The following is a 26412-nucleotide window of genomic DNA, read 5'->3' as shown; positions in this document are numbered from 1 at the left end:
CATTTACTTTATGATCTTGATGTCTCCTCTTCTGTTCCTAAATTATGACATTGAGTCATGGCCAGAAGTGTTTTATGCAGAACATTATGATTTCACGGTGAAGTTGACCTTTGACCTTTTGGATATAAAATGTCATCACATCATCATTTTATCTATTTCACATTTGTGTGAAGTTTTGTCATAATTGGCTTATGAATTCTGTGCTGAGTTATGGCCAAAAACATATTTTGTGAGGTCATACTGACCTTGACCTTTGACCTTCAACCACAAAATGCTAATCAGTTTATTCTTCAGGCCAGTGATCATTTGTGTCAAATTCAAAGAAATTCCATTAAGGCGTTCTTGAGATATCACATTCACAAGGATGAGACAGACAAGGTCACAGTGACCTTTGACCACCAAAATCTAATCAGTCCATCACTGAGTCCAAATGAACAACTGTGCCAAATTTGATGAGATTCTCTAAGGATATTCTTGAGATACCACATTCACAAGAATGACCTCTGACCCTTGACAATCAAAATCTATCCAAGAGTCCAAATGAATGTTGTGGCCAAATTTGAAGAAATTCCCTCAAGGTGTTCAGTGACCTTGACCTTTGATTTATGACCACCAAAAACTAATCAGTTCATTGTTGAGTCCAAGTGGACATTTGTGCCAAATTGGAAGAACTTGCCTTGAGGCATTCTTGAGATATCGTGTTCACAAGGATGGGACATTATGAACGGAAAACCCAAAAACACAGTGCCATTCAAATTGCCATTCAGCATTTCTGGGTCAGCAATAGTCCATTCCACACTCATTTTTTGAATGAGACTCATTTTCTTGAGAGGCCCTCATAAGTTGTGTTATTTTCCTCTACTGGCCAATACAGAACCATTCTCAATACAAAGTGATGCTGACTTTGCCTTATCAAGAAACAATCCAGTCGCCAGAAAATATGTTGGCACTGTACGTTTCTGCAAACCATGGATAGGTTACATTTGTGCGCTGTTATGAAGCAGACACAGTGAAACTTTTTCATTTCAACACTGTCTTTAACATGTGGTTAGGTTTAGGCACATAAACTACTTGGTTATGTTAGTAAAATGACATGTTTTAGGGGTAAAATCCAAACTGGAAAAGCAGTAATGTCTCCAGAAAAAAACAACTGCCACTATCCCGCCTGGAAAGTTAGAATTTCAAGATTAATTCATTTCAGTTTAGACACTATCAGACTTTATTGAGGTTCCACCGTGGTCTTGGGGTTAAGTTGGTGACCATGAACAGCAATCCGCTATCTTATACAAGCATACATTGCCCCCCAACTCTGACTTTGTCTTGTGAGATTGCAGTAATAAAAATTTGGTGTGGATGGAATGTAACTCTCTGCTCGTAACTGCACGATGACTCTGGATTTATGAGAGGACAAAGTAACAGTAACCACAGGTTAAACAAGTTGACGCATAGATAACTGGCCGCATCTGTTTTTCTTTATCTTGTTCACGTTATTAGAAAGGAAAGTGTGGGAAAAACAGAGACATGACCTAGATTCTGCTACAACCACATAAAATGGGTTATCCTCCACTAAAGCAGTTCATTGATTTCGCCATTCTACCTGTGTTTTCCAATCCTTAAAAAAAACAAGATTTTAAGATCTTTAAGCTATGTTGCCTCATCTGTCTCAAGCCTGAGGTTTCTTTATGTAACTGTAATGCCTCAAAGAGTTTTGTATTGATCTCTGACATTCTGACCTTGGAGATGTGTTTTCTTGTTCTATATCAGACCACCTCTCTGCTTAGGTAGCAAGCTGAGAGCTCTCTCTCTCTCTCTCTCTCTCTCTCTCTCTCTCTCTCTCTCTCCCCTCCTGTTTTAGTTTGGGGAAATGTGGTCTGAACCCCAGGGAGGGCTAATCATCAACACATGTGCAATGGTGGAACATTGGTGCATGTGTGTTGTAGTACTATAGTATGTGTACACACATCCACACCTGAAACATTAAGATACATGATGGACTGTAGCACTAAAGGTGCAGTGTGAAGGATTTGGTGGCATCTAGTGGTGAGGCTGCAGATTGCAACCACCTGAATATTCCTCTACCACTTGCAGAAAAGTGTACAGGATAGTAGGGTTTGGGGAAGAAATCGATACAGCATAATAGCACAATATCTTTATGTGGCAATATTGTATCAATACATGGATGCCAAGTATCTATTTTTTCCATTATATGACTTAAACATGCAATATGTAATTTTCTGCCACTAGGGGTCTCAAACCAAAACAATAACAGAAGATGGAGTTGGATGATGTCACGAAGTAGCGTGGGATCATGGGAGTTGTAGTCATTTAACAGATACAGATCTGCCGCTGGCCGGAGCACTGGTGCCCCAGCGGGCAGCAGTGATTGCAATACACTGGTGGAAATGATTAATATTTCGATAACATCAGCCAGATGTTTGCTTACCTGTCTAGTAGAACACATGCGAGGTCGGCGTCGAATTGTAGTCCTAGATTTTCACGAAGCTCTCTCCATCTCAGAAAGGCCACACCAATATTAGTCAGACAATCAGAGATCTCTGCCTTCTGATAGTCTGGGGACACTCCTTTCTAAAGTGTGTTTAACATACCGGCGAAAACGGCCGGCAACAAAGCAACGCCTCTTGCATTTTTGAAAAGGACACACCTTCTCAGAAATGTGCGCTCCTCCTTTTCTCGTCTGCAAGGAAACAAACACACAGAGAACTTGAAAATGGATGCCGAGATATTTAACTCCGTTTTATCAAACGTGTGCTCATCTGTAAAGAAAATATTTTTTCCAGCAGATGTCTTAGTTACAACATGATTGAGCTAACTGGAGTAGTGTCATGTCGTATCCGACAACGGGAGGCTTTTAACAGATGACGTCCTGATGTTAGCTTTGCTGCTAGTGTTAGCTGTCCCTGTCAGCTGCAGCCACTGATGCTTTCTAGACATCGTGATTTCCCAAAACTGAATAAATACCACACATAGCAACACAAAACTGCTTTGCTAGCTCACTCATGTTGTAACTAAGATATCCGTTGGAAAAGATATTTTTTTCACGGACCGTTTAATGAGTTATTACCATTACAGACACTGCTAACGGCTAACAGGGCTAACAGCTAACGGTTAGCCCAGCTAAACGTGCACACAGAAATAGTAATGTTTGTTCAATCATTGTGTTTATAGACTTTACAAACATCGGATTAGTCCAAACGGTGATACAGTGATGTGAAAAATGTGATATATAGGCTATATATATAGCTAAAAGCTCTGCTGGTTTTCTACCTGGAAGTATTTGTAAACAACAAGGCAATTCCCTCTATAGTCCAGCCGTACGGATGAGTCATGGCCTTGTAAAAGATTATGTTTGTTTCTTTTAGTTGGCGAGAATGTGTTGCTGCAAACGTGACAAACACCCACTAACTTTGACGGCATTTTCTGCGAGCACGGCTGAGCCATTTTGTACCGCTACACGTGTTTCTAGTGGGACTATGTTTACAAGCACAAGAGTTCAGCGAGCCACCGCAGGACCGCCCTGCAGATTTACTATTGGTTCTGCAACATAGGGAGTTTTTTAAACTCTGAAATTGTATCCGCTCATCTAAACACAAAATCAGGGAGAAAGTCATCAGTCTTTAGTTAAGCAAAGCGTCTAAAGACTGACTTGTGAGTCTACACCAATATTTATCCTTGATTAGCTCTCTTCTTATTCCAAATTCTTCTGGGATCGCTTGGTTGACCCGTACGTTTCCGTTTTACCAGCTTGTTTACCGGGACAGCTTCGGTGTCAGAAGGTGCAGCAACCATCAATGCATAATCATGATCCATGACGAGTTAGCTTAGCCTAGCAACAGTAACGTTCATTCTCTGACGTCTCATCCAGTCTGCTTCTTCTTCTTCTCCTTCATTTAATGGCTATGGTAACTGAAGTTACGTCGCCATTGACATGCGACCTAATGATGCGGTCCGTAACTTTTATTAATATTTGATATTTATCTGGGTTTGAAAAATTGTTGGAAACATTTCTGATAATCAAAGTACACAACTAAACAAAATATATAATATTGGTTTAGTCGTTTTTATACATTTTTATGTGGAAAAACTACATATTATACCTTTAATAATATTACAAATACAAATTAAACTTTTGTTAGCCAAATGAGCTAACAAAACAATGTTTGTAGTGAGCTGCTTTTCAGTTTATTAGATATATTGTGCTGCAATAAAAATTACTGAAGTGAGATGAACAAACTGAACTGATCTTTATCTTATTAGCAGGCCCGAATGGAATCTATGAATTTTTCTAAATGTTTTTGGCAGTTTTGGGCAGTGATGCAAGTCTGCACCTCATTTATCTTCCACAGAATGGGGTTGCACACCGACATTTTCAGAACAAAATGTAACAGGTGAGAGTGAAAGTTTCTCTCCATGGGATATTTAAAAATAACAGTTTTGCGCCTGTAGTCCTTCTCTGGCAGGCGCAGGTGTTTAGTGTTGTCGTAACCCACAGGCAGTGGCGCCTTATAGGGGGGAAAAGTTAGTATAATTTTTTTTTTCAAATATAATAATAAAATGAATGATCTCTTTGTTTTTACTTGTTTTGGCAGTAAAAGTTAAATATCCCCACTGACCAAAAAGTAAACATCCATATTGACTGACTACCCCCCTGTATCTGCATGAAATGGTTTGGTCCTGCCTTAACGCACTGATGGTGACGGGCCTAGTAGCAGTCAGCAGTTCCGCTAGAATGCTGACTGTGCTACCTACTAAAAGAAAATCCGGTTTTCAAAAAAAGAAAGAGGGAAAGGAGAGAGAGGAGAGGCAAAAGAAAGGGTGTCAATATGTGACCCAGTTTTTCTCCAAAAAAGGTGGGTAGGTGGGTAGTCTGTGAGTGGTAGAAATTAACCTGTTAGCTTAATGTCCATAGTGAAATAAGCTAACTACAGACTAGTGTTAGCCTACATTCCACTCCTTTTTAACCTACATTTAATCAGTGCAGGTAAATGTTTAGCAAGATAACTTGCTAAAGATATACAGTAACTTTACCTCTGCCCGTGAGCAACATTGTGTTGAATGACATGCCAGTTAGCATCATTGCAGGGAGTCTGTGGGAATTTCTCTCTCTGTCTCTCTTGCTCTTTTTTACCATTACAAAAAAGAAAAAGAAATATTTTTTAATGACAGAAATTCAAACAAATCATTATTCCACATAATGATTATCATGAAACACAAACAACCTGTATGTATGCAGACAGTTGCATGTACAACTCACTAGCAGTAAATATTGTACTGGTAGTATTGAACTACAAGAAACAAGACAGTTGCAAGCATTCAAAGTTAGAGTTATTTAAAGCTTTTAATGGGTCAGTTAGGTCCTAGAAATGTGGTGAGAACAGCTGCGCAGGAGAGGGCCCAATGTGATTTTTTTTCATGGGGCCCAAAATTCCTGCCGACGCCTCTGCCCACAGGAACAACGCTCTGCCACACTTTTTTTTTCCAAGTTAAGATTAGAATACATGCAGTTCAGATATATTTTTTTTAAAATTTAATTGTATATACTTTCTTAATCCCCAAGGGCAAATTCAATCCTTTCACTCTGTTGTCATATACAGTACAGGCCAAAAGTTTGGACACACCTTCTCATTCAATGCGTTTTCTTTATTTTCATGACTATTTACATTGTAGATTCTCACTGAAGGCATCAAAACTATGAATGAACACATGTGGAGTTATGTATTTAACAAAAAAAGGTGAAATAACTGAAAACATGTTTTATATTCTAGTTTCTTCAAAATAGCCACCCTTTGCTCTGATTACTGCTTTGCACACTCTTGGCATTCTCTCCATGAGCTTCAAGAGGTAGTCACCTGAAATGGTTTCTACTTCACAGGTGTGCCTTATCAGGGTTAATTAGTGGAATTTCTTGCTTTATCAATGGGGTTGGGACCATCAGTTGTGTTGTGCAGAAGTCAGGTTAATACACAGCCGACAGCCCTATTGGACAACTGTTAAAATTCATATTATGGCAAGAACCAATCAGCTAACTAAAGAAAAACGAGTGGCCATCATTACTTTAAGAAATGAAGGTCAGTCAGTCCGGAAAATTGCAAAAAATTTAAATGTGTCCCCAAGTGGAGTCGCAAAAACCATCAAGCGCTACAACGAAACTGGCACACATGAGGACCGACCCAGGAAAGGAAGACCAAGAGTCACCTCTGCTTCTGAGGATAAGTTCATCCGAGTCACCAGCCTCAGAAATGGCAAGTTAACAGCAGCTCAGATCAGAGACCAGATGAATGCCACACAGAGTTCTAGCAGCAGACCCATCTCTAGAACAACTGTTAAGAGGAGACTGCGCGAATCAGGCCTTCATGGTCAAATAGCTGCTAGGAAACCACTGCTAAGGAGAGGCAACAAGCAGAAGAGATTTGTTTGGGCCAAGAAACACAAGGAATGGACATTAGACCAGTGGAAATCTGTGCTTTGGTCTGATGAGTCCAAATTTGAGATCTTTGGTTCCAAGCGCCGTGTCTTTGTGAGACGCAGAAAAGGTGAATGGATGGATTCCACATGCCTGGTTCCCACTGTGAAGCATGGAGGAGGAGGTGTGATGGTGTGGGGGTGTTTTGCTGGTGACACTCAAAATTGAAGGCACACTGAACCAGCATGGCTACCACAGCATCCTGCAGCGACATGCCATCCCATCCGGTTTGCGTTTAGTTGGACCATCATTTATTTTTCAACAGGACAATGACCCCAAACACACCTCCAGGCTGTGTAAGGGCTATTTGACCAAGAAGGAGAGTGATGGAGTGCTGCGGCAGATGACCTGGCCTCCACAGTCACCGGACCTGAACCCAATCGAGATGGTTTGGGGTGAGCTGGACCGCAGAGTGAAGGCAAAGGGGCCAACAAGTGCTAAACACCTCTGGGAACTCCTTCAAGACTGTTGGAAAACCATTTCAGGTGACTACCTCTTGAAGCTCATCGAGAGAATGCCAAGAGTGTGCAAAGCAGTAATCAGAGCAAAGGGTGGCTATTTTGAAGAAACTAGAATATAAAACATGTTTTCAGTTATTTCACATTTTTTTGTTAAGTACATAACTCCACATGTGTTCATTCATAGTTTTGATGCCTTCAGTGAGAATCTACAATGTAAATGGTCATGAAAATAAAGAAAACGCATTGAATGAGAAGGTGTGTCCAAACTTTTGGCCTGTACTGTACATATACACACAGGCCCGAAATAAAAAAACACACATGCAGAAACAGGAGCTATACGTTGCTCTTCCTGAGGTTTCTACCTTTTTTTATTTCCCCCTGTTAAAGGGTTTTTTTGGGGGGAGTTTTTCCTTATCCGCTGCAAGGGTCTTAAGGACAGAGGGATGTCGTATGCTGTAAAGCCCTCTGAGGCAAATTGTGATTTGTGATATTGGGCTTTATAAATAAAATTGATTGATTGACTGACACGCATTAAATGGAGAGATGTCAGAGTGAGGGGGCTGCCCATGACAGGAGCCCCGAGCGGTTGGGGGGTTCGGTGCCTTGCTCAAGGGCACCTCGGCAGTGGCCAGGAGGTGAACTGGCACCTCTCCAGCTATCAGTCCACACTCCCTATATTTGGTCCAAGTGGGGACTTAAACCGGTGACCCTCCTGTTCCCAAGCCAAGTCCCTATGGACTGAGCTACTGCCGCCCAAATCCAGTCAAAATTAATATATTTTTTTAAATGAAGAAGATTTGAAGATCCACTCTTTACTAAAAGTACACATCATCCAAGAGAAACAATAAAAACGACCAAAAATGGGGACAATAAACATAAATGGCTCTGCTGGTACCATCAACAAATTTTCATAGTGGAAATGGAAAAAATGCATTCCGTACTGAACTGATCTGTACCGGACTGCTTGGTGGAAACAAGGCTTTTGAATCAGAAATTTTATTTAATCATGAATACTTAAAGGCGCTCTATGTAAGAATGTGGCCAAAATGGTTACTGCACTCAAATTCAAAATACTGCCGCAAGTCTTGTCCAACCCCCCTCCCCTACAGATTCGAGGTTGCTGGACAGCGGCACGCTGGAGACTGATTTGTTTGCCCACGGGCGGCTGCCGTGGCAGGGCCGCGTCACCACGTGCTTGATCTTCGGTTTTCCAGCGGACCGTTCGAGCATGTCCGGTTTCTCTGCTGCTAACGCTAACTGCCGGGATACAGCTGAGGAGGAGCCGGCTGCTATTGCTATGTACCAGGACACTGCTAATGCTGCTGCCGAGATACAGCTAAGGAGGAGCCGGCTGCTAATGCTATGTACCGGGACACTGCTAACGCTGCTGCCGGGATACTGCTGAGGAGGAGCCGGCTGCTAATGCTATGTATCGGGACACTGCTAACGCTGCTGCCGGGATACAGCTGAGGAGGAGCCAGCTGCTAATGCTATGTACCAGGGCAATGCTAATGCTGCTTGCCGTGCTGCTGTAGCTTAGTTGTAACTGTAACTGATGCTGAGACTCTACTGACTGTGTGACTGGTAGACAGCGGTGGGTGGCGCAACAGGCCAAAACACAAATTCAAAACATAAACATGATTTGTGGACTGTAAAAATGTTTTTTAAATGCAAATATTCTGGCTGTACTATTGTTGTCGGTGAGATCAGTATGTTATATGAACATTATTCCTTAGTCTCTGTGATATATTAGGATGATTTTACGACTATGCTTTAGATTTCTTACATATAGCTCCTTTAAAGAAAAAATGTAAACATTTGTTGGAAAAGTCAATCAACAAAATGCTGGACACATGGCACACATGGAAATGGAGCAGAGGGAACAAAAGTTAATTTGCCTATTATTCTATTAACAGTAAATTATTTTTGACATTCCTTACTACTAAACCACTAACTTTGATTTTAATGCTAACTGACGTAGGAAAAACAGCCTTCTGAACTCTTCCAAAGCACAGATTGTAAGTAAATAGATTGAGGTGAGATGGGCCACTCTGAGGGTCAAATGTTTACGGCGTTGCCCGTTTCCCCTCAAAGTTTATGAAGTCTTACACCATCATCCTGGCGTCAAGAGTGGTAAAGGTGTCAATTGGAAACCATCCAGATCCCAGTTTGCTGATTACCATCCTGGGAAAATCCAGCATTTTAACATCTCAGTCAGATTAACTGCCAGACCAGGGTCATTAAATATGCTTTTAAGTTCACGGATCTGCTGAGATCCAAGCAACAGGGAGAAACTCAACCACCACTGAAGAATCATAGCTTTGATGAAACAGACTGTTTTCTTAAGGACTGAATATTCTACCCCCAATAAAACCACATCCTCTTTTCCTTTTTGTCACATCTATGGGAGTCACCCCAGCTCTATCTTACTCTCACCCTGGTGAAAATAAGATAAGAATTCCAGATTTGTGAATCATAAATTCAGGATGAATTCCTTTCTCTTGTTAAACAACTTAAAATGTCTCTTGAAAGTAAACTATACATTTTATCCATGTTCTAACATTGTAACTAGGCATAATCCTTGTTTTGTAGTTGAGTGAGATTTTTCACTCTTGTAGGTCATAGTATGAGTGAGTTATAATTTCATGTGTTTAATCCCTCATTTGACATCGAATATATTTCCAGTTAAGATATAGTTGGATTGATTAATCAACATGTCTTTATTAATATGTGCTTTCTCATTTAGTATGTTGACGTAACTGCAGACTAGTTTGTAGTGTTTGTGCACGAAACAGTTTACACTTGTGTTCCGCTGATATATGCAGTATAATAATTGTATAAAATTTAATTTGATGTGAAGAGCCAATTTTGACCATAATGGGAAGAGTATGTGTCTAAGCCAGAGCCTTTAGCTATCAGGCTCCTCTCCTGTGGAATCATCTTCCTGTTGCGGTCCAGGAGGCAGACACCGTCTCCACATTTAAGACTAGACTTAAGACTTTCGTCTTTGATAAAGCTTATAGTTAGGGCCGGCTTTTCCTTGTTAAAGGTTTTTTTAGGGGGGAGTTTTTCCTTATCCCCTGCGAGGGTCCAAAGGACAGAGGGATGTCATATGCTGTAAAGCCCTGTGAGGCAAATTGTGATTTGTGATATTGGGCTTTATGAATAAAATTGATTGATTGATTGATATTAGTCCTTCTGCAGAGAGGGTGGAAAGGGTGAAATAGAGAGAAAGAGAGAAGACTATGATGTTACTGAAGTTTGATGCCCCCTACTGCTCAGCTTAAAGAAGCCCTAGAGGCTCTTTGGATTCATTCTCCACCCCTCTCATCAAGCCCTCTTCCTTTTCTCTTTCACTCGATGTTAATATATATATATATATATATATATATATATATATACATATACATAAAAGCCCATGAATTTACACTCAGATAAAAAAAAAATAAAAAAAAACATAAAATGCAAATTGACCATATATGACATATATAAAAAACTGTCACTGGTTATGTTTGTGGAGGTGTGGTGTGGTTGATCTACTGTATAAAGAAGTGCTGGCCTTTCGGACGGTTTCTTTGTCCATAATGGAACAGTAAAGCCCCCCTGGTGTGATGCCTACAATCCCCCGTTGCATCTTCAAAGATGTGGTAAGACTGCATGAATTATAAATACCCCTGGACTCTCCAACCAATAGCCTGTTTATGTATAGTATAAGTATAAGTATATGATTACTGTGGAGGTAAATAGATCACATATGAATATTTGACAAATATTTTGGAGAGATGAAGCTTTCAATAGCCAGTGCTTAAACCAATATCTAATGTATCTGGATTCAAGCCCAGACAGTTGCAATTCTAGTATTTTATGTAACTAAAACCAGAGGACTCTACAGTCTATGACCTTTTTTTCCAAATTAATTTAAATAATATATTTTCATCTTTTAGAAGCCTCTAAAACTGGATTCAGCCTTTTTGAAGACACATCAGAGATAAGGATATTATCTGGTAATCTGATCAAAATACGATATTAACGTTCCATCCATCAAATCACAAATGGATGGCACTGACTGCCTGATTTTTGAAGCTCTATGTCTCATCTGAAAATAAAAAGATACTTGCTCTGACGTTTGCAAGCCCAAAAAAATGCACATCTGCTCCTCTCAGTGTGAGGATCAAAAAGGTTTGCTGAGTATTTCATGGTTTGACTTGGAGCAACAAAGTCTTATGGAGAGTTCTGTCAGCCTGCAGTCATCACAGTGTTTGTAAAGCAATAGCAAATCCCCACATTGCGTAATCTTCCAGCACGTTTCACTGTGTTTACCCTGATGCAGTATCTGAATTTGATTTCTATTTAAGGCATACATCTAGGACTTAAAGTTGAAGAGACAGTATCAGATTAGGCAAATATCTTATTTAGGTGTCCTCAAGCAAGATTCAGAGTTGGAACTCACTGTGGGTCTTATGTTCAGCTCTTCGCTTTCTCCACCATCTGCCCTTGCAAGAAACTCCAAGAGTTTTACTGTCTAGTATTGGAAAAATAGTGTCCACCTACTGTTTTGTGCTATCACACAGATTTCTCTACAATGTAAAAAAAATTGTAGGATGCAGGCTATCAATGCTCTCAGATATGCTCCAAATACTTTATGTTAATATCTTTAAATCAATGCTGTAAAGGTCTAAGTTTGATTCAGATAAATTCAGCCCAGGAGCTTGATTTGGAGAGGCCTTTTTTACGATCGACAAGTGGAACCGTAATTTTAACACGAATACTTTATTTGCAGTATAAAAACAATCTAATGATATTAAACACAACACACACAGATTAGTCAGTCAGTAGAGTGTATTGAATATAATATAATTCTATGCAAAGACCTATTGCCAACCCAGTCCTGCACACTGCACCTGTACCTGGCACTGTTTTTTTGGTGGTTCCTGCTCCACTTTCCTCCTCCTCCTCCTCTTCCTCCTCCTTCTCCTCCTCTTCCTCCTCCTTCTCCTTCTCCTCTTCCTCCTTCTTCTCCTCCACCTCCTCTTCCATCTCCTCCTCCTCCTCCTTCTCCTGTCCCTCCTCATCTGTCTCTTCCTCCTCCTCACTATGACTGGCATTATCCTGTCCCTCTGCATCAACTCCACGACTGACACTGGCCTTGTCAACTAATAATAACAATAACAGCAACAATGATAAACGTTATAGCACTTTTGCAAATAATTCACAGTGTTAGAAGACAAATACAATATAAAAATCAACATAACAAAAGCGCCACACACACACACACATGCACACACACACACACACACACACACACACGCACACACACACTGTAAATGAATTACTCACTTTAATGTATTTTTCTTGAGCTGGTAAAAATGGCTATAGACCATTTCAAACCGGACAACATAAACATTCTAAATGGGTCCCTTTGTATTTCCTGTTTGAATGTATGTTAATGCAGAAGCTGACAGGAAGTAAACAGGGACCAGAGTTGTTGCCCTGGCAACAGAATAGCAATGAAACAGTCCACATATTAATGTAGAAACAGAACAGGAAAACAGGATGTATAGCCTATATTCAAATATTATCTTTTTAACTTTGAACACAGACTCTCTTCTGAAATAGGCTATATTTTCTTTTGCAATAAAGAAATTTGTGCGTTTTTCTGGCCAGCCAGTATGGATTTTATTTTTAATTGATAAAGCAGATTAATGATTTATGTAAGTATGGTGTAACATTGCTGATAGGCTACCTTTAATGTTCTGTGTGCCCTGATCACATCCAAAAACACAAACTAGAGTTGTCAATGGGCCTGAAAATTACAACCTGACCCGACCCGGCCTGTGGGTTTTTAAGCCCAGACCCGACGCAGCCGACACACCAGCATTAGCCTAATTGTCTGCCCAAAAAAAAGGAGGCCCGACCCGGCCCGAGTCATTTGCATATTTTTTTGGCCCGACCCGTCTGGGATGATAGGGCCATATAGGCAGTGCTTGCTAACTGCTCGTATCCTCCCTTAATATGCAAAATATTAGATGGACCCAGTCTGACGTTCCACTCTGTGCCACTGCCACCTGCGGCTGCGAAGGCAGGCTGCTGCGCTCAACTGCGGCTGCGTTTTATGGGGTAAATAAACGTTCCGACCACCGGCCGGTTCGGCCTGCAACAGACCGGCCGTTCGGAAATACTCCCGAACCTCCCTATGGCCAGCCCGCCCCTGATCAGGGGTAAAAAATATGTTAGCATAGCCAAACTCTGTGTGTTAATGTGCATTTTAATGTCAGCTAAACACAAGATTGCCAAGAGAGAGAGAGACAGTTATGCATAAGAACAGGACTCTGTGCAGGCATTGCTCTGCAGTTGTCAAGAATGTGAATGGAAACATATCTAACATGTAGGCTACTAGCATCACCCAAATGTGCCGATGACCAGGATGAGCCAAAAACAAATCAAGGGCCAGCACCTTATCCCCGCTGCTTTCAGGCAGCCTCAGGATGCAAAAGCAGAACATGATACGTTATAGACATTGCAGGTGTATTAATGGGAACACACTGGACATGACAACGCACAGTATGGCATGACCCAGTTGTTCCAATCACCTGCACCCTTCTATAATATAGCATCTAATGATATGACAAGACACAATGACCTTGGGATGATTTTGTTTCTTGTGGCACACTGGCATAAGTGGTACAGTGTGGATCAGTGTGGATGGGGTTAGGGGCAATGTTGTGTGTGATATTTTGAAATGAAATGGCAGCAAGCCCCAGAACTATATTTGGCTACTTTCTCCTTTGTGTCAGAGTACTCCTTTTTTCGCCAGAAACATGTCCCAAAAAAGTTGTTTTTTTTAGACCAAATACCCCCGAGTTCTGGGTGCTTGTAATCAACTTGTGATGGCCCAAGGCACAGGCGAGCATGAAATAGTAATTAAAAAATTAGCAGAAAACATCATGAGGGCTAGACCTGGCTCCTGGCCTATGTAAATGTAATATTACCCGAAATCCTGTTGATAATATGTGTTATATTACTTTGTTACTCCTAAATGTAATATATTACTGTAATGTATATTTTTGTGATGCGTTACCGCCAACGTTGGGTTTATGTATATGTATATGAATATGTTTCAATATTCACTTTGCACTAAATATGTTCACTTTAATCCATTGCTTACTTTTTTATCCACTGCTCATTATTATTATTATTATTATTATTATTATTATTATTATTATTATTATTATTTATTGCTGTTTCTTGTTTTTTTTTGTACTTTTTTCTACATGGCTAGTTTTTTAATTTTTTAAATACTGAAATCTTTAATTTGACTCTTTACCCTTGACTGCTGTAACACTGGAATTTCTCAATTGTGGGATCAATAAAGGTGTATCTTATTAATATATACTTTCAACATATTGTAGCACAGTAGCCAGAACTATAACTATAATATTATTACTTTCATTAATGTTGTTGTAAGCTACTGTCATTACCGTCTGTCCTGCATCTCTCTCTCTCTCTCTCTCTCTCTCTCTCTCTCTCTCTCTCTCTCTCTCTCTCTCTCTCTCTCTCTCTCTCTCTCTCTCTGTCTCATTATGTCATTCTCATTTATCATGCTGATCTGGTCTGTACGACATGTATTGCACGTCTGTCCGTCCTGGAATAGGGATCCCTCCTCAGTTGCTCTTCCTGAGGTTTCTAACGTTTTTTTTCCGCCGTTAAAGGGGTTTTTCCTTATCCATTGTGAGGGTCCAAAGGACAGAGGGATGTTGTATGCTGTAAAGCCCTGTGAGGCAAATTGTGATTTGTGATATTGGGCTTTATAAATAAAATTGATTGATTGAATTGATATCTTATCTTATCTTATCTTATCTTATCTTATCTTATGTAACTAAACACTACATGACCATATATTGTTTGCAGTGCAGTGGTTGAGAAACTCCCCTAAATGCTCTGATAACACAGTTCTTTCCAAGGTAGAGGTTGACAGTAACACACACGCTTAAACAGATGTGTAGCTACAACACACACATACACACAGCAGGACGTCTGAGTTTAAAGTGTCCACTGTATCTGTTCTCACTTCAGAGGTCCTGAACTTTGACTGCCGTAATTCACCTCAGCCAAACTGACATCACTGAGGCTCCTATTACCACAGAAAGAAAGAAAGAAAGAAAGAAAGAAAGAAAGAAGACCTGCTGCCAACAGGCAGTTAGACGGCCTTCTCTACGGTTAAATCAGAGTCATCTTCCTACAGGTACATTTTCACTAGGGTATTTTAAAGACAAGTATAAACTATCTGGGAGGGCATCAACTAGTCCATGAGTTGCCACTCACTTTTCTCTCTCCCTCACAAACAGACACAAGTGAGGGGGGATGTTTGAAACTCTTTTATCAGCCATGCTATAGTCCAACACCTTGGGCCAGCCTTAACAGACTGAGGGACAGACAAATGGGAGTAATAAGCAGCGATGATAAAAAAAATTAAAAAAAATCAACACTGATGCCAAAGTCTACTACAGACACAACTTTCCACAGCACACTGACAAACAAACATGCCATTAAATGTGGTTTTGGTAATAAGGTATGAGCTTGATAGTTAACATAGTTGACACTTGATAGTGCATGGAGAATTACAAGGTTTTCTCTGATATATGTCTTGTTTAATCTTTGGGCACACATAATGTAGTTTGTAATAATTGACCTTCATGACCAATAAAGTGACCAATTCAACAAGCCTTAGTACTTGACAAAATGAATAATTTGTCAGCTTCCAAAAAAAATTCACAGGACTGATGTTTCCTGTACCTATCAAGTTTAGGAATATAAAACTACTTGGTTATTGTTTAGTAATTTCCTCACAACTGGTATCTTTTATGAATAATAACAATGTTTTTAACAAATTTCAGTCTGGTTTTAGAGCACTTCATAGTACTAAGACAGCTCTTGTTAAGGTTACTAACGACCTTTTGCTTGCTGCAGACAGAGGTGACTCCTCAGTTTTAGTTATTTCAGATTTAAGTGCTGGTGTCAGGACAACAACCTCCTGAACGTCAGCAAAACTAAGGAGATGATAGTGGATTATGGGAAGAAGCGGCAAAAGAACTATGCTTCCCTTATTAATATCAAATGGGTCCTCAGAGGAGAGAGCAGAAGGCTTCAAATACCTTGGTGTCCAAATCATTGAGGGCCTGACCTGGGTGCTGCATACTGAGTCAGTGGTAGGAAAGGCAAGGCAGGGACTGTTTAATTTCAGACACTTGATGAAATTGCAGGTATTCCTTAAAATACTCAAGAATTTCTACTCCTGCATCATTAAGAGCATCCTGACAGGGAATAACACTGGTACAGAACCAGCACCAAACAGGACTGCAAAGCCCTGCAAAGAGTGGTTCGTTAAGCTGAACACACTATAGGAGCTGCTCTAACCTGCATAAAGGATGTTTACAGCAGGGACCAAACCAGAAGCTGTTATTTCTCATCTGAAATTGATAGTGGATTGATCAGAAGTTGTTTTATTATTTTAAACTCTTTAGAGAATCCACACTAAATGTACAAATGTACAAATGAGGAAATGTACATATGCCCAAAGATATTCTGATTTATTAAACCATGTGTATGCTTGCCAGCATGCAATTTCATTCATAATCCCAAATCAACTTGGAATTGTCCAAATGTGTACCAGCCTCATATCTCACCTTCTACACACCCACATTCATCCATAAATAATCAATGCAAAGCAGCTCATTAATGCTAATGCATAGACATGAGCCGGCTGATCAGTAGTTCTTTACTGTAAATCATGGCAATGACTGAGAGGAAAACCAAGAAAACAATTATTCCTGACGTAGCACATCGAGGTGCTTGTGGATGAGCTGGAGGTTAGAAAGCACATAGCCTATAGTTTGGTGGGCAGTGAGGTCCCAACCTAAAGAAAAGGCAGCAAGTGGATACATGTTGCTGCTTTTAATGCAGTGACTTCATCAAACAGGACTTTTTCTTTGATAAAAAAGGGTAGATCTAAAAAAAACAAAAAAAAAGTACCCTGATATCTAATGATGCTGAATTTACACAATCCATATGTGCAAGTGGTGAAGATGTGCTGAGTGAGAAATAAGAGTACCACAGTGTCTCCAGTGCGCTCTGTGCACCTGACCGTGCACTCAAGTTCCCTGCAGCCATTTTACACACAAAGCTATCTGAAAACTAAACTGTTGACTATGTTGACGCACATTACTGCAATTATTTAATGCTGTTTGATGTATTCTTAGATTTCTACAACCAAGGATGTTAATTTCATCAGTTAGCCTGCTTAACATGGTTGAGGTGAAAATGACTCAGTATATTCACACTTATTATCAGGTAAAGGAAAGCCATACTTTCCTGTCTCCTGTCACCTGCCACAGCCTGGTATCATTCAGCTGTGTTTTATGCTGCTGACCATGAGTGTCAGCAGCATACAGTCCATCCCCAACCCTCTCCTCTGCACTCTGGTGGTGGGCAATGTGATGGTGAGACAGCTCTAATAAAATACTGAGCAGGATTTGATTTTAAATTTAAGGTGACATATTACAATCAAAAGGTGCTTATGGAAAAGTTATGGCTCCTGTCACAAACACAAATAACACTGCTGCATTTGAATGTTTATGAAGTGGATCTATAACAAAACTGTAATATGAAGTGAATCTAATTTTCCATCTGACTAATTCACCACCTCACCATCTGTGTAACCAATTTCCCATCTCCAAAATGTGGGTATGTGGTAGTCAGAGTTTCCCTAAATTTACATACATGTCCTGGTTAAGTTTTTCTTAATAAATCCCTTTTCATGCTTAAAGTGGAGTATGCACATTACTAGCCCTTGTTGTGCATATGCAATTGTTGTAAATAAGGCCCCAAATAATTTTTGACCACTGCTACCCAAATAAAGATATTCCTTCATCAAAAGTGCAAATATTGATACATGTTATTTGGTTGAAACTCACACTTCTAAAAAGTACATTATCTGTATTGGAGACTTGTTTTTTCCGAGTATTTGGCTCAACCCTAGTTGTTATTGTGTGACTAAATGAACTATACTGTCATGGTCTGGTGAAGTCTCCCAAGTTTCCAACTTTTTTTAGTATTACAAAAAATTGTGGTATTTTCATGTAATAAGGGTATATACGTACATAGAGCAGGAGCAGCTATAACCAACATGACTGTTGCATGTAGGAACTCTTACTTATCAACATACAAGCCAAAGAAGTGCTGGACATACAAAACCTCTACCCCTCAGTGATCACTGGTTTGAATTCCTTTTTGCAAGGAAAAGACAATCGTCAAACACTGAAACTCCATCAAAAATAAATGTTTACAGTGGTTTAGCACACAGAGGCAAGAGAGACACTAACTGGCTGATACCCAGGGGATTGGATTAGTAACAGTTATTGTTTCTCAATTGTGAGGACAGATTGTGAGCTTTACTCATTGACATACAACAAGCCTCTTTAGACCACTGCTGATCTAAGAGGGCCAAGTTCATTACCTCGGCTGCCCTGAAAAACTTTTCCCTTCTCTGTGCTGTTAAGTGTCCCCTGTGGGAAACCTGGCATGTTGATCTATGCCACCTGACAGGGCAAGACAGCAAACTCATTAATCTTCCTCCATCTGCGTTGTTTGATCCTACAGCCCTGGGACTTCAAAGCCTACAGGCCAGTGGATTGTGGCTGTCCACACACCACGCCAAGCTGACAGCTACAAGGTACTGAGGTACACCCCACACATAATACCTACCAAGATGTGGTCAGAGGTCCTCTTGGAAACATGCTAATTTCATGGTAATTTCTGCTTTGGGACAATGATGCCAACAGCAGCCAGCCAGATTTTTCTGTCTTTGCCAATTTAGATTCAATTCAACCATTTGGTGTTTTTTTGGGGGGGAGGGTTGTCCAGTGGTGAATCTGCAGCATTATTCATACACTGCAACAATTAAAACATCAACGGGGGAAGAAGAAAAATATGTACATTATTCATATCTGTCCTACAGGGAGACAGGCAGTCAGAGCTAATGAGAGGCTTAAGCTTTGAAGTCATGGAGCGCTCAGTGAGGTGAATGGCACGAATTAAGTACCACCATCAGATACATTTGTGCTATGTGCAAATGCCTTCCAGAAGGCTAATTTTAGCCAGTGTTATGAGCCCTGTCTTGTCTATTTTTAAGTTTTTATTAGGAAAGTTTCCTCCACACCCTTATCTAGAGAAGGTCAAGCTCAACCACAAAGCAGTACTCCAGGAGCTGTCAGGGAGTGGATGTAGAATAAAGAGAAAATGAATGTTCAATGAGAATACTGTATGTAAGAGCACAAGATACACTTGCTGTTAAGTGGAGTGGAAGTGGAGTGCTTTTCCGAGCAAGGGAGGCATGAAGTGTTTTGGCAAAGACAGCTTTGTTAAACAGAGAAGGCTCTGCCAGCCAGACTTGACCCCTTTCCCTGGCACTGCCAGTGCCTGCCGTCCTGCCCTGCACCACACTGATATGCTATCTGCCCAAACAGATTCCTGCTCTGGCCTTGCAGCAACACTCTCTGGTTCCCCACTTTACTTGTAGCTGCCTGCTGATGTTTTGTCTGCCCTAGCACTCTTTATCACTCCTTGTAGAAGCCCAGAGAGATAACAGAGACCTACAATAACCTCACTGCTAAGGGAAGCTGCTTACTGATGAAAGGTTTGCATGAGTCTGAGGACAGACATGACATAAATACTTCCAACAACAGCAAACATGGTGTAAATGGTTGGCCTACCTCCACAGTGAGCTCTCCAGCACCTTGGTGGAGTCAGCATGGTAGTACTTGGTCAGGATGAGGATGACCTGCAAGACAAGGTGGAAGACAGAGAAACATTTAAGCTACTACTGAAGAAATGGACTGGTTAGTGCAGTGGTTCTTAAACTGGGACACAGGTCCCCCGATGAAGACAAAGAGCCAATGTTGAATGAATTAATAAGATAAGAAAGGAGATGTACTGTATTATTTTTTTTCTACGTTGTCAAATACATGCACAAGCACAAACAGGACAGGTGTCAGAGTGTGGGGGGAGGGGGGCTGCCTTGGACAGGTGCCCTGAGCAGCTGGGGGTTCAGTACCTTGCTCAGGGGCACCTCAACAGTGCTACCAGCCCACGCTTCATACTTGGTCCGACAACCTTCTAAAACTCACCTATTTACAATTTATTCATATTATTCATATGCTACTAACTGGATTGCTTGAACAAAGTTTCATTGTATAACACACAATGACAACAAAGGATCTATCTATCTATCGCTTAAAGTTACACATTAAGGGCGGGCCACCCTCTTGCCCAAATATGGTCACTTCTACCTTCAAAACAGCAAGATGGCAACGGCTTAAATTCTAAACTCAAGGCTTCGAAAGGGGAGTCCACAAACCAATGAGTGATGTCATGGAAACTGTGCCCATTATTTATACAGTATATGGATGCTAGCATAGCTACTAGCATCGCTACTAGCATAGCCACTATTACCTTTTCTTCCAACAACAAATAGTTTCCCCAAGGGAAAACTTTGGGGTTTTACCATATACTTTTTTTTTATAAAGTCAGACATTTTTGGAACAAAAAAACACAGGTACACTGTTAACCCCTATTCACTCAGTCAACTTATTTATTTAGTAATTTATTAATTTATTTGGAAACAGCTTGCACTCAAAACTTTTAGGTTAGTACAATACAGTAACACAAGTTTTGAGTACACCAGACACTAAATAGATGTGTCACATGACCCTTGTCTCACAGGAATTTTATGTCAGTTTAACATAACTTCTTTTTGATGTTTGAGCATTTGGTTGTCATATGAAAAAAAGGAAACATTGAGTACACATCAAAACTGTTTTGATTTTTTGTTTTTTTAACTTCATTGAACTATAACAGGGAGATTGAGCCTTTTGCTCCTCTGCTCCTTGACTGTGGAACACCCTCCCAGAACACGTGAGGGTTCCACAGTCAATTGATTGTTTTAAAAAGGGCCTTAAAACGTACCTTTTTAAAAAATCTTTTAATCTGTAATTTTTGCTCGTGTTACTTTGATAACTGCTTTTAACTCTTGTTTTAACTTATTTTTTCTTTTCTTGCTGTTGTAGCACTTTGAGATTTTTTGTTAAATATAAAGTGCGTTACAAATAAAAAATTTTATTATTATTATTATTATTATTATTATAAAAATACATTGTGAAAGGTTTAGGTTCCTCAATTGCTGGAATAGGGCAAAGAGATGAACTCTGACCCAGGAAGTGCTCTTTATTTCACTTCAGCACAATTCAACCTGATCTCACAGAAATATGTGAAATGACCACGACCTCTTAATACCGCATTCTGTGGTGGCAGCACGTAATGGGTTGAAATTACGTGCCGGTACCATGGAAACAATGCTAATGTAAAGTCAATTAGGATCCTTTCTCGTGGTGTCCACACGGATTCCCTGATTCAACAATGTCACGTCAACCTCGTTTTCCTCAATGATATCTTTAACATTCCTGTATACACACAAAAACACGGAAGTGTCCTTGATAACTCAACAATATGACAGGTTAATGTCAAGGCCATAACATAAAATAAAATAAATGTATTTTGCCAGCTTTTGATAGCGTAGGGCTTTAAGAGCATTGTGCTGTGGGCAGATGGGGCGCGTTCCACTACTGTTTTGTAGCTACTGTCTGGCGTCTGTGGGCTTCATTCCATTTCAAATTGCCATCCGTCTGCTGTAACCGAATCCAAAAGCCACTAATAAATAAATAAATAAGAAGAGAAAAATAAGACTGAGCACGGAAGAACCAGAGAGAAAACACCATCACATGGAGCCGTCCGCATCGGGAGGCGGCAACCCAGCCATCCTCCACTCCACCAGGGGAGAGTGGAGCCCAAGCCAGCGCCACAGAACCAGCGCCACAGAACCAGTAATATAATTTTAATATTATTTTTGCTTATTTCATTATTGTTATTATTGGTTTACTTTTTAGTAGTATTGATTATAGTATTGATGACTCATTTTAAAAACTATCTACAATAAAAAAGAAAAAAAAAACAAGCAAAGAAACAAGAAAATCATTTTATACACTGGGCCTGGGAAACATGTTGGAGTCTGCCAATATGATTTTAATATTATTTTTGCTTATTTCATTATTGTTATTATTGGTTTTACTTTTTAGTAGTATTGTATTGTCTGAGGATGACTCATTTTAGTAACTATCTACAGTAAAAAAGATAAAAACAAGCAAAGAAACAAACAAAACTCATTTTATACACGGGGCCTTCAAAGTGCTCTCTGAAATTACACCTGGCATGGCTTGTGTCCAAAAAAATGAAAAAATCAAAACTTTGTCATAGAGCTAAACCAAATACATTGTTGGAAAGGTCTCAACCTGGAAAGTAACATATGTCAGTATGAAGATTCTACATGGCTCCTGCTTTCAGCCATTGACCTTTGAACCTTGACCTCAGTGCATGTTTGAAGGCATATAACTCAGCAACAAAAGGGGGTACAGACATGGGACCAACTGTTTTAGATAGCTCTTGACCTCAACTATCATGTGAGTGTAGTCAAGAACTGGGGGTGCTGTCAGATATGGGTAAAATATGGATAAAATTAATTTTCACCCATTTAGAAATTAGATATTTAAAATCTGATTACACAAGGGTGTTTACCATCCCCTTAAAGTCCACAGTGTACTCTCAATTCAGTATTTACAACTTCCAAATCTAGGAAAAACACATATTTTTCAAAACACTACAATTCCCTAGGACTGCGCCATGCAGCTTGATACACAACATAGTTGTAGTTCTTCTGATTTGCAAAGTAGGGTTCTAAATAGGGTTGTAAAAAGATATTTACTGAATATATCTAATATCTAGTAAAGCCGAACTAGTAAACACACTGCACTTAGATGAACTATGTTAAGAAAAATTAGGAATGATGGTTAATTTCAGATATTTTAGCAAGTTCTATAGAAACAGCGTTTTTGGGACTCTAGTTGTAGAGTTGTCAAATAGTGTCGTAAAAAAGTAAATCTACTGAATATATCAAATATCTACACCGCGTTCCAAATTATTATGCAAATTGTATTTAAGTGTCATAAAGATTAAATTTTTTGTTTTTCAATTAAACTCAGGGATGGTATTGTGTCCCAGGGCTCTTTGGATCACTCAAATCAATCTCAGACACCTGTGATAATTAGTTGGCCAGGTGAGCCCAATTAAAGGAAAAACTACTGAAGAAGGATGTTCCACATTATTTAGCAGACCACCATTTTCAAGCAATATGGGAAAGAAAAAGGATCTCTCTGCTGCTGAAAAGCGTGAAATAGTTGAATGCCTTGGACAAGGTATGAAAACCTTAGATATTTCACGAAAACTTAAGCGTGATCATCGTACTATTAAGAGATTTGTGGCTGATTCAGAGCACACACGGGTTCGTGCAGATAAAGGCACAATGAGGAAGGTTTCTGCCAGACAAATACATCGGATTAAGAGAGCAGCTGCTAAAATGCCATTACAAAGCAGCAAACAGGTATTTGAAGCTGCTGGTCCCTCTGGAGTCCCGCGAACATCAAGGTGTAGGATCCTCCAGAGGCTTGCAGTTATGCATAAACCTTCTATTCGGCCACCTCTAACCAATGCTCACAAGCAGAAATGGCTGCAGTGGGCCCAGAAATACATGAAGACTAATTTTCAAGCAGTCTTGTTCACTGATGAGTGCCGTGCAACCTTGGATGGTCCAGATGGATGGAGTAGTGGATGGTTGGTGGATGGCCACCATGTCCCAACAAGGCTGCGACGTCAGCAAGGAGGTGGCGGAGTCATGTTTTGGGCCGGAATCATGGGGAGAGAGCTGGTCGGCCACTTTAGGGTCCCTGAAGGTGTGAAAATGACCTCTGCAAAGTATGTGGAGTTCCTGACTGACCACTTTCTTCCATGGTACAAAAAGAAGAACCGTGCTTTCCGAAACAAAATCATCTTCATGCACGACAATGCACCATCTCATGCTGCAAGGAATACCTCTGCATCATTGGCTGCTATGGGCATAAAAGGAGAGAAACTCATGGTGTGGCCTCCATCCTCCCCTGACCTCAACCCTATTGAGAACCTTTGGAGCATTCTCAAGCAAAAGATCTATGAGGGTGGGAGGCAGTTCACATCCAAACAGCAGCTCTGGGAGGCTATTTGACATCCTGCAAAGAAATTCAAGCAGAAACTCTCCAAAAACTCACAAGTTCAATGGATGCAAGAATTGTGAAGCTGCTATCAAATAAGGGGTCCTTTGTTAAAATGTAACTTGACCTGTTAAGATGTTTTTGATTGAAATAGCTTTTGATTTCAGTAAATATGACCTCCTAATGCTGCAAATTCAACAAATGACTATTTTCAGTTCTTTACAACCTAGAAAATGTGTTGAAACTCTGTTGTGCATAATAATTTGGAACAGTGCATTTTAAGTTTTTTATTTTTGAAAAAAATACTGTTTTCATTGGGAGGTTTGTTCAATAACATTTGAATTAAACTTTAACAGTTGATGACTTGAAAATTATGTTGACTGTCATTTGCATCGACTATTTAGGAAAATCAGAGAAAAATATAATTTGCATAATAATTTGGAACGCGGTGTAGTACAGCCGAACTATCATGTTATTAATATTATTATTATTATTATTATTATTGGTGGGAAATTATAACAGAGAAATATATCTGCCATTTAATATCAAGAACACTTTTGCATTTTTGCGTGTATACAGGACGTTGTTGAATCAGGGAATCCATGTGTCCACCACGAGAAAGGATCTTAATTGACTTTACATTGGCATTGTGTCCGTGGTACCGGCACGTAATTTCAACCCATTATGTGCTGCCACCACGGAATGCGGTGTTAAGAGGTCGTGGTCATTTCACATATTTCTGTGAGATCAGGTTGACACAACTTCACGTTAGACACTCATTTACGCTAAATAACTGTGTATACGACTTAAGTCATTGTGCAAAATGTCTTACCACAACATTAACTGTAACCCATTAGAACCATTGTGAAATACATAAAAATTAATCACTGCATAATGGGTAACATGAGTGATTTAGAACACTTTTAAACAGTTTTCTTTGCTTTAAACACATTGGGCTCTAGTTTCGCAGACCGGGCGAGGCAGGGGCGCAGTGCACCTGCGCTTCACCAACTGGGTGTGGCCAGGCGGATTTTGCAAGTTTGGCACACTGTGCGCCTGGCGCAGCTAATCCTCTTTCCCACCTCCGTCCCTCCTACCTGCGCAAGTCGGAAAGAGGGAGAAGAGAAGGTGTGGAGTGGGTTTCACCAATCAAATGAGCCCCTCTCCTCGCCCTTAAATGCGCCGCGCGAAGGCGTAATGAGAGTTTACTCAATTCGCCGTGGCTCGCAGTGTCCGAATATATGGAACTGCGAGCAGACCTCCATGGGCTGATGATGCAAAGGTAGCCTGGGATTAGGTCACCACAATTGTAAATCAATGTTGCGTTTCTCTCGTGCGCGCTTGCTCTCTCTTTCTCTCTCGCAGTCTCACTCTGTTTCTTTTCTTTTGACTTTTCTAAGATGACAGATGCTGAATATATACTCCCTATCTGATGCTGTGGCTGTTTGTGGTTGTCAGAGAGGGATGTGAACTCATTAGTTTGCAGCTGTGTTAATCAAATCAGGTTGGGTTTCCATTACGCGTGCCAATGGAATGGAGTGCTGCGAAGCACACCGAAATTCTCGAGTGAGCCGTTCACATCAGACGCGCATTTCTCCACACCTGTCGACAAGCGCTTCTGCTCCCAGTTGTTGTCTCCGTCACATTTGGGGCTGTTTTTCCATCATGGGTATCTCTCTCTGTTTGCGTGTGTGTGCCCTAACCCCCACCCCATATAGCCGGCCCACTCTCTCTCTCTCTCTCTCTCTCTCTCTCTCTCTCTCTCTTTCTTGTGTGTGTGTGTGTGTTTGTGGGTGTGGGTGTGGGTGTGTGTGTGTGTGTGTGTGTGTGTGTTCATCTCTCTCTCGCGCTCTGTTTAGATACCACTGACTAATATGTCTATAAACACACACATATATACATCGCATTTGTCAAACGGGGTGTTTTATTTTGAAATTTGTTTTATTCTGAAAATTGACCGGATGCTGTTGTTGTTCCTTTGTTTGCCTTCCTGCCTAGCTTGACACATAGAAAATAGACCAGACGCCGAAACAATCGCTGCATGGCCGGCCGCGGAGCTGCGCGGTTAACATGGGCACCGAAAGGAAACTGGCTTCGCTTCCCGGCGCTTTGAGGCTATTCGCAGCACTTCCGCGGGCAGTGTGGCCCTGGCATAACACTTTATCTTAAAATGTACCTGAGGCAGCCAACCTGCTGATGTACCATCACAAGGATCTTGGATATATATTTTGAGGGCTCAAAAACTCCACTGTGTTGCTTTAATCATTTCTTATATTTTAAGGCA

The 26412-nt window shown here is 40.4% G+C and overlaps 1 protein-coding gene across 1 annotated transcript in view; it reads right to left on the bottom strand.

The window, feature by feature from the left end:
• Window positions 1–26412, bottom strand: part of sorcs2 (sortilin-related VPS10 domain containing receptor 2) — a 1194681-nt gene that overhangs the window by 904636 nt on the left and 263633 nt on the right. Inside the window, exon 2 of the mRNA XM_033609881.2 lies at window positions 19710–19777. Coding sequence (XP_033465772.1) covers window positions 19710–19777 — 68 coding nt within the window. The remainder of the gene's footprint in view (window positions 1–19709; window positions 19778–26412) is intronic.

This window comes from Epinephelus lanceolatus, chromosome 22, assembly GCF_041903045.1.
Source record: "Epinephelus lanceolatus isolate andai-2023 chromosome 22, ASM4190304v1, whole genome shotgun sequence".
Classification (NCBI taxonomy): Eukaryota; Metazoa; Chordata; class Actinopteri; order Perciformes; family Serranidae; genus Epinephelus; species Epinephelus lanceolatus.
The sequence above is the reverse complement of the archived record's forward strand: the minus strand, read 5'-3'. Positions and strand labels throughout refer to the sequence as shown.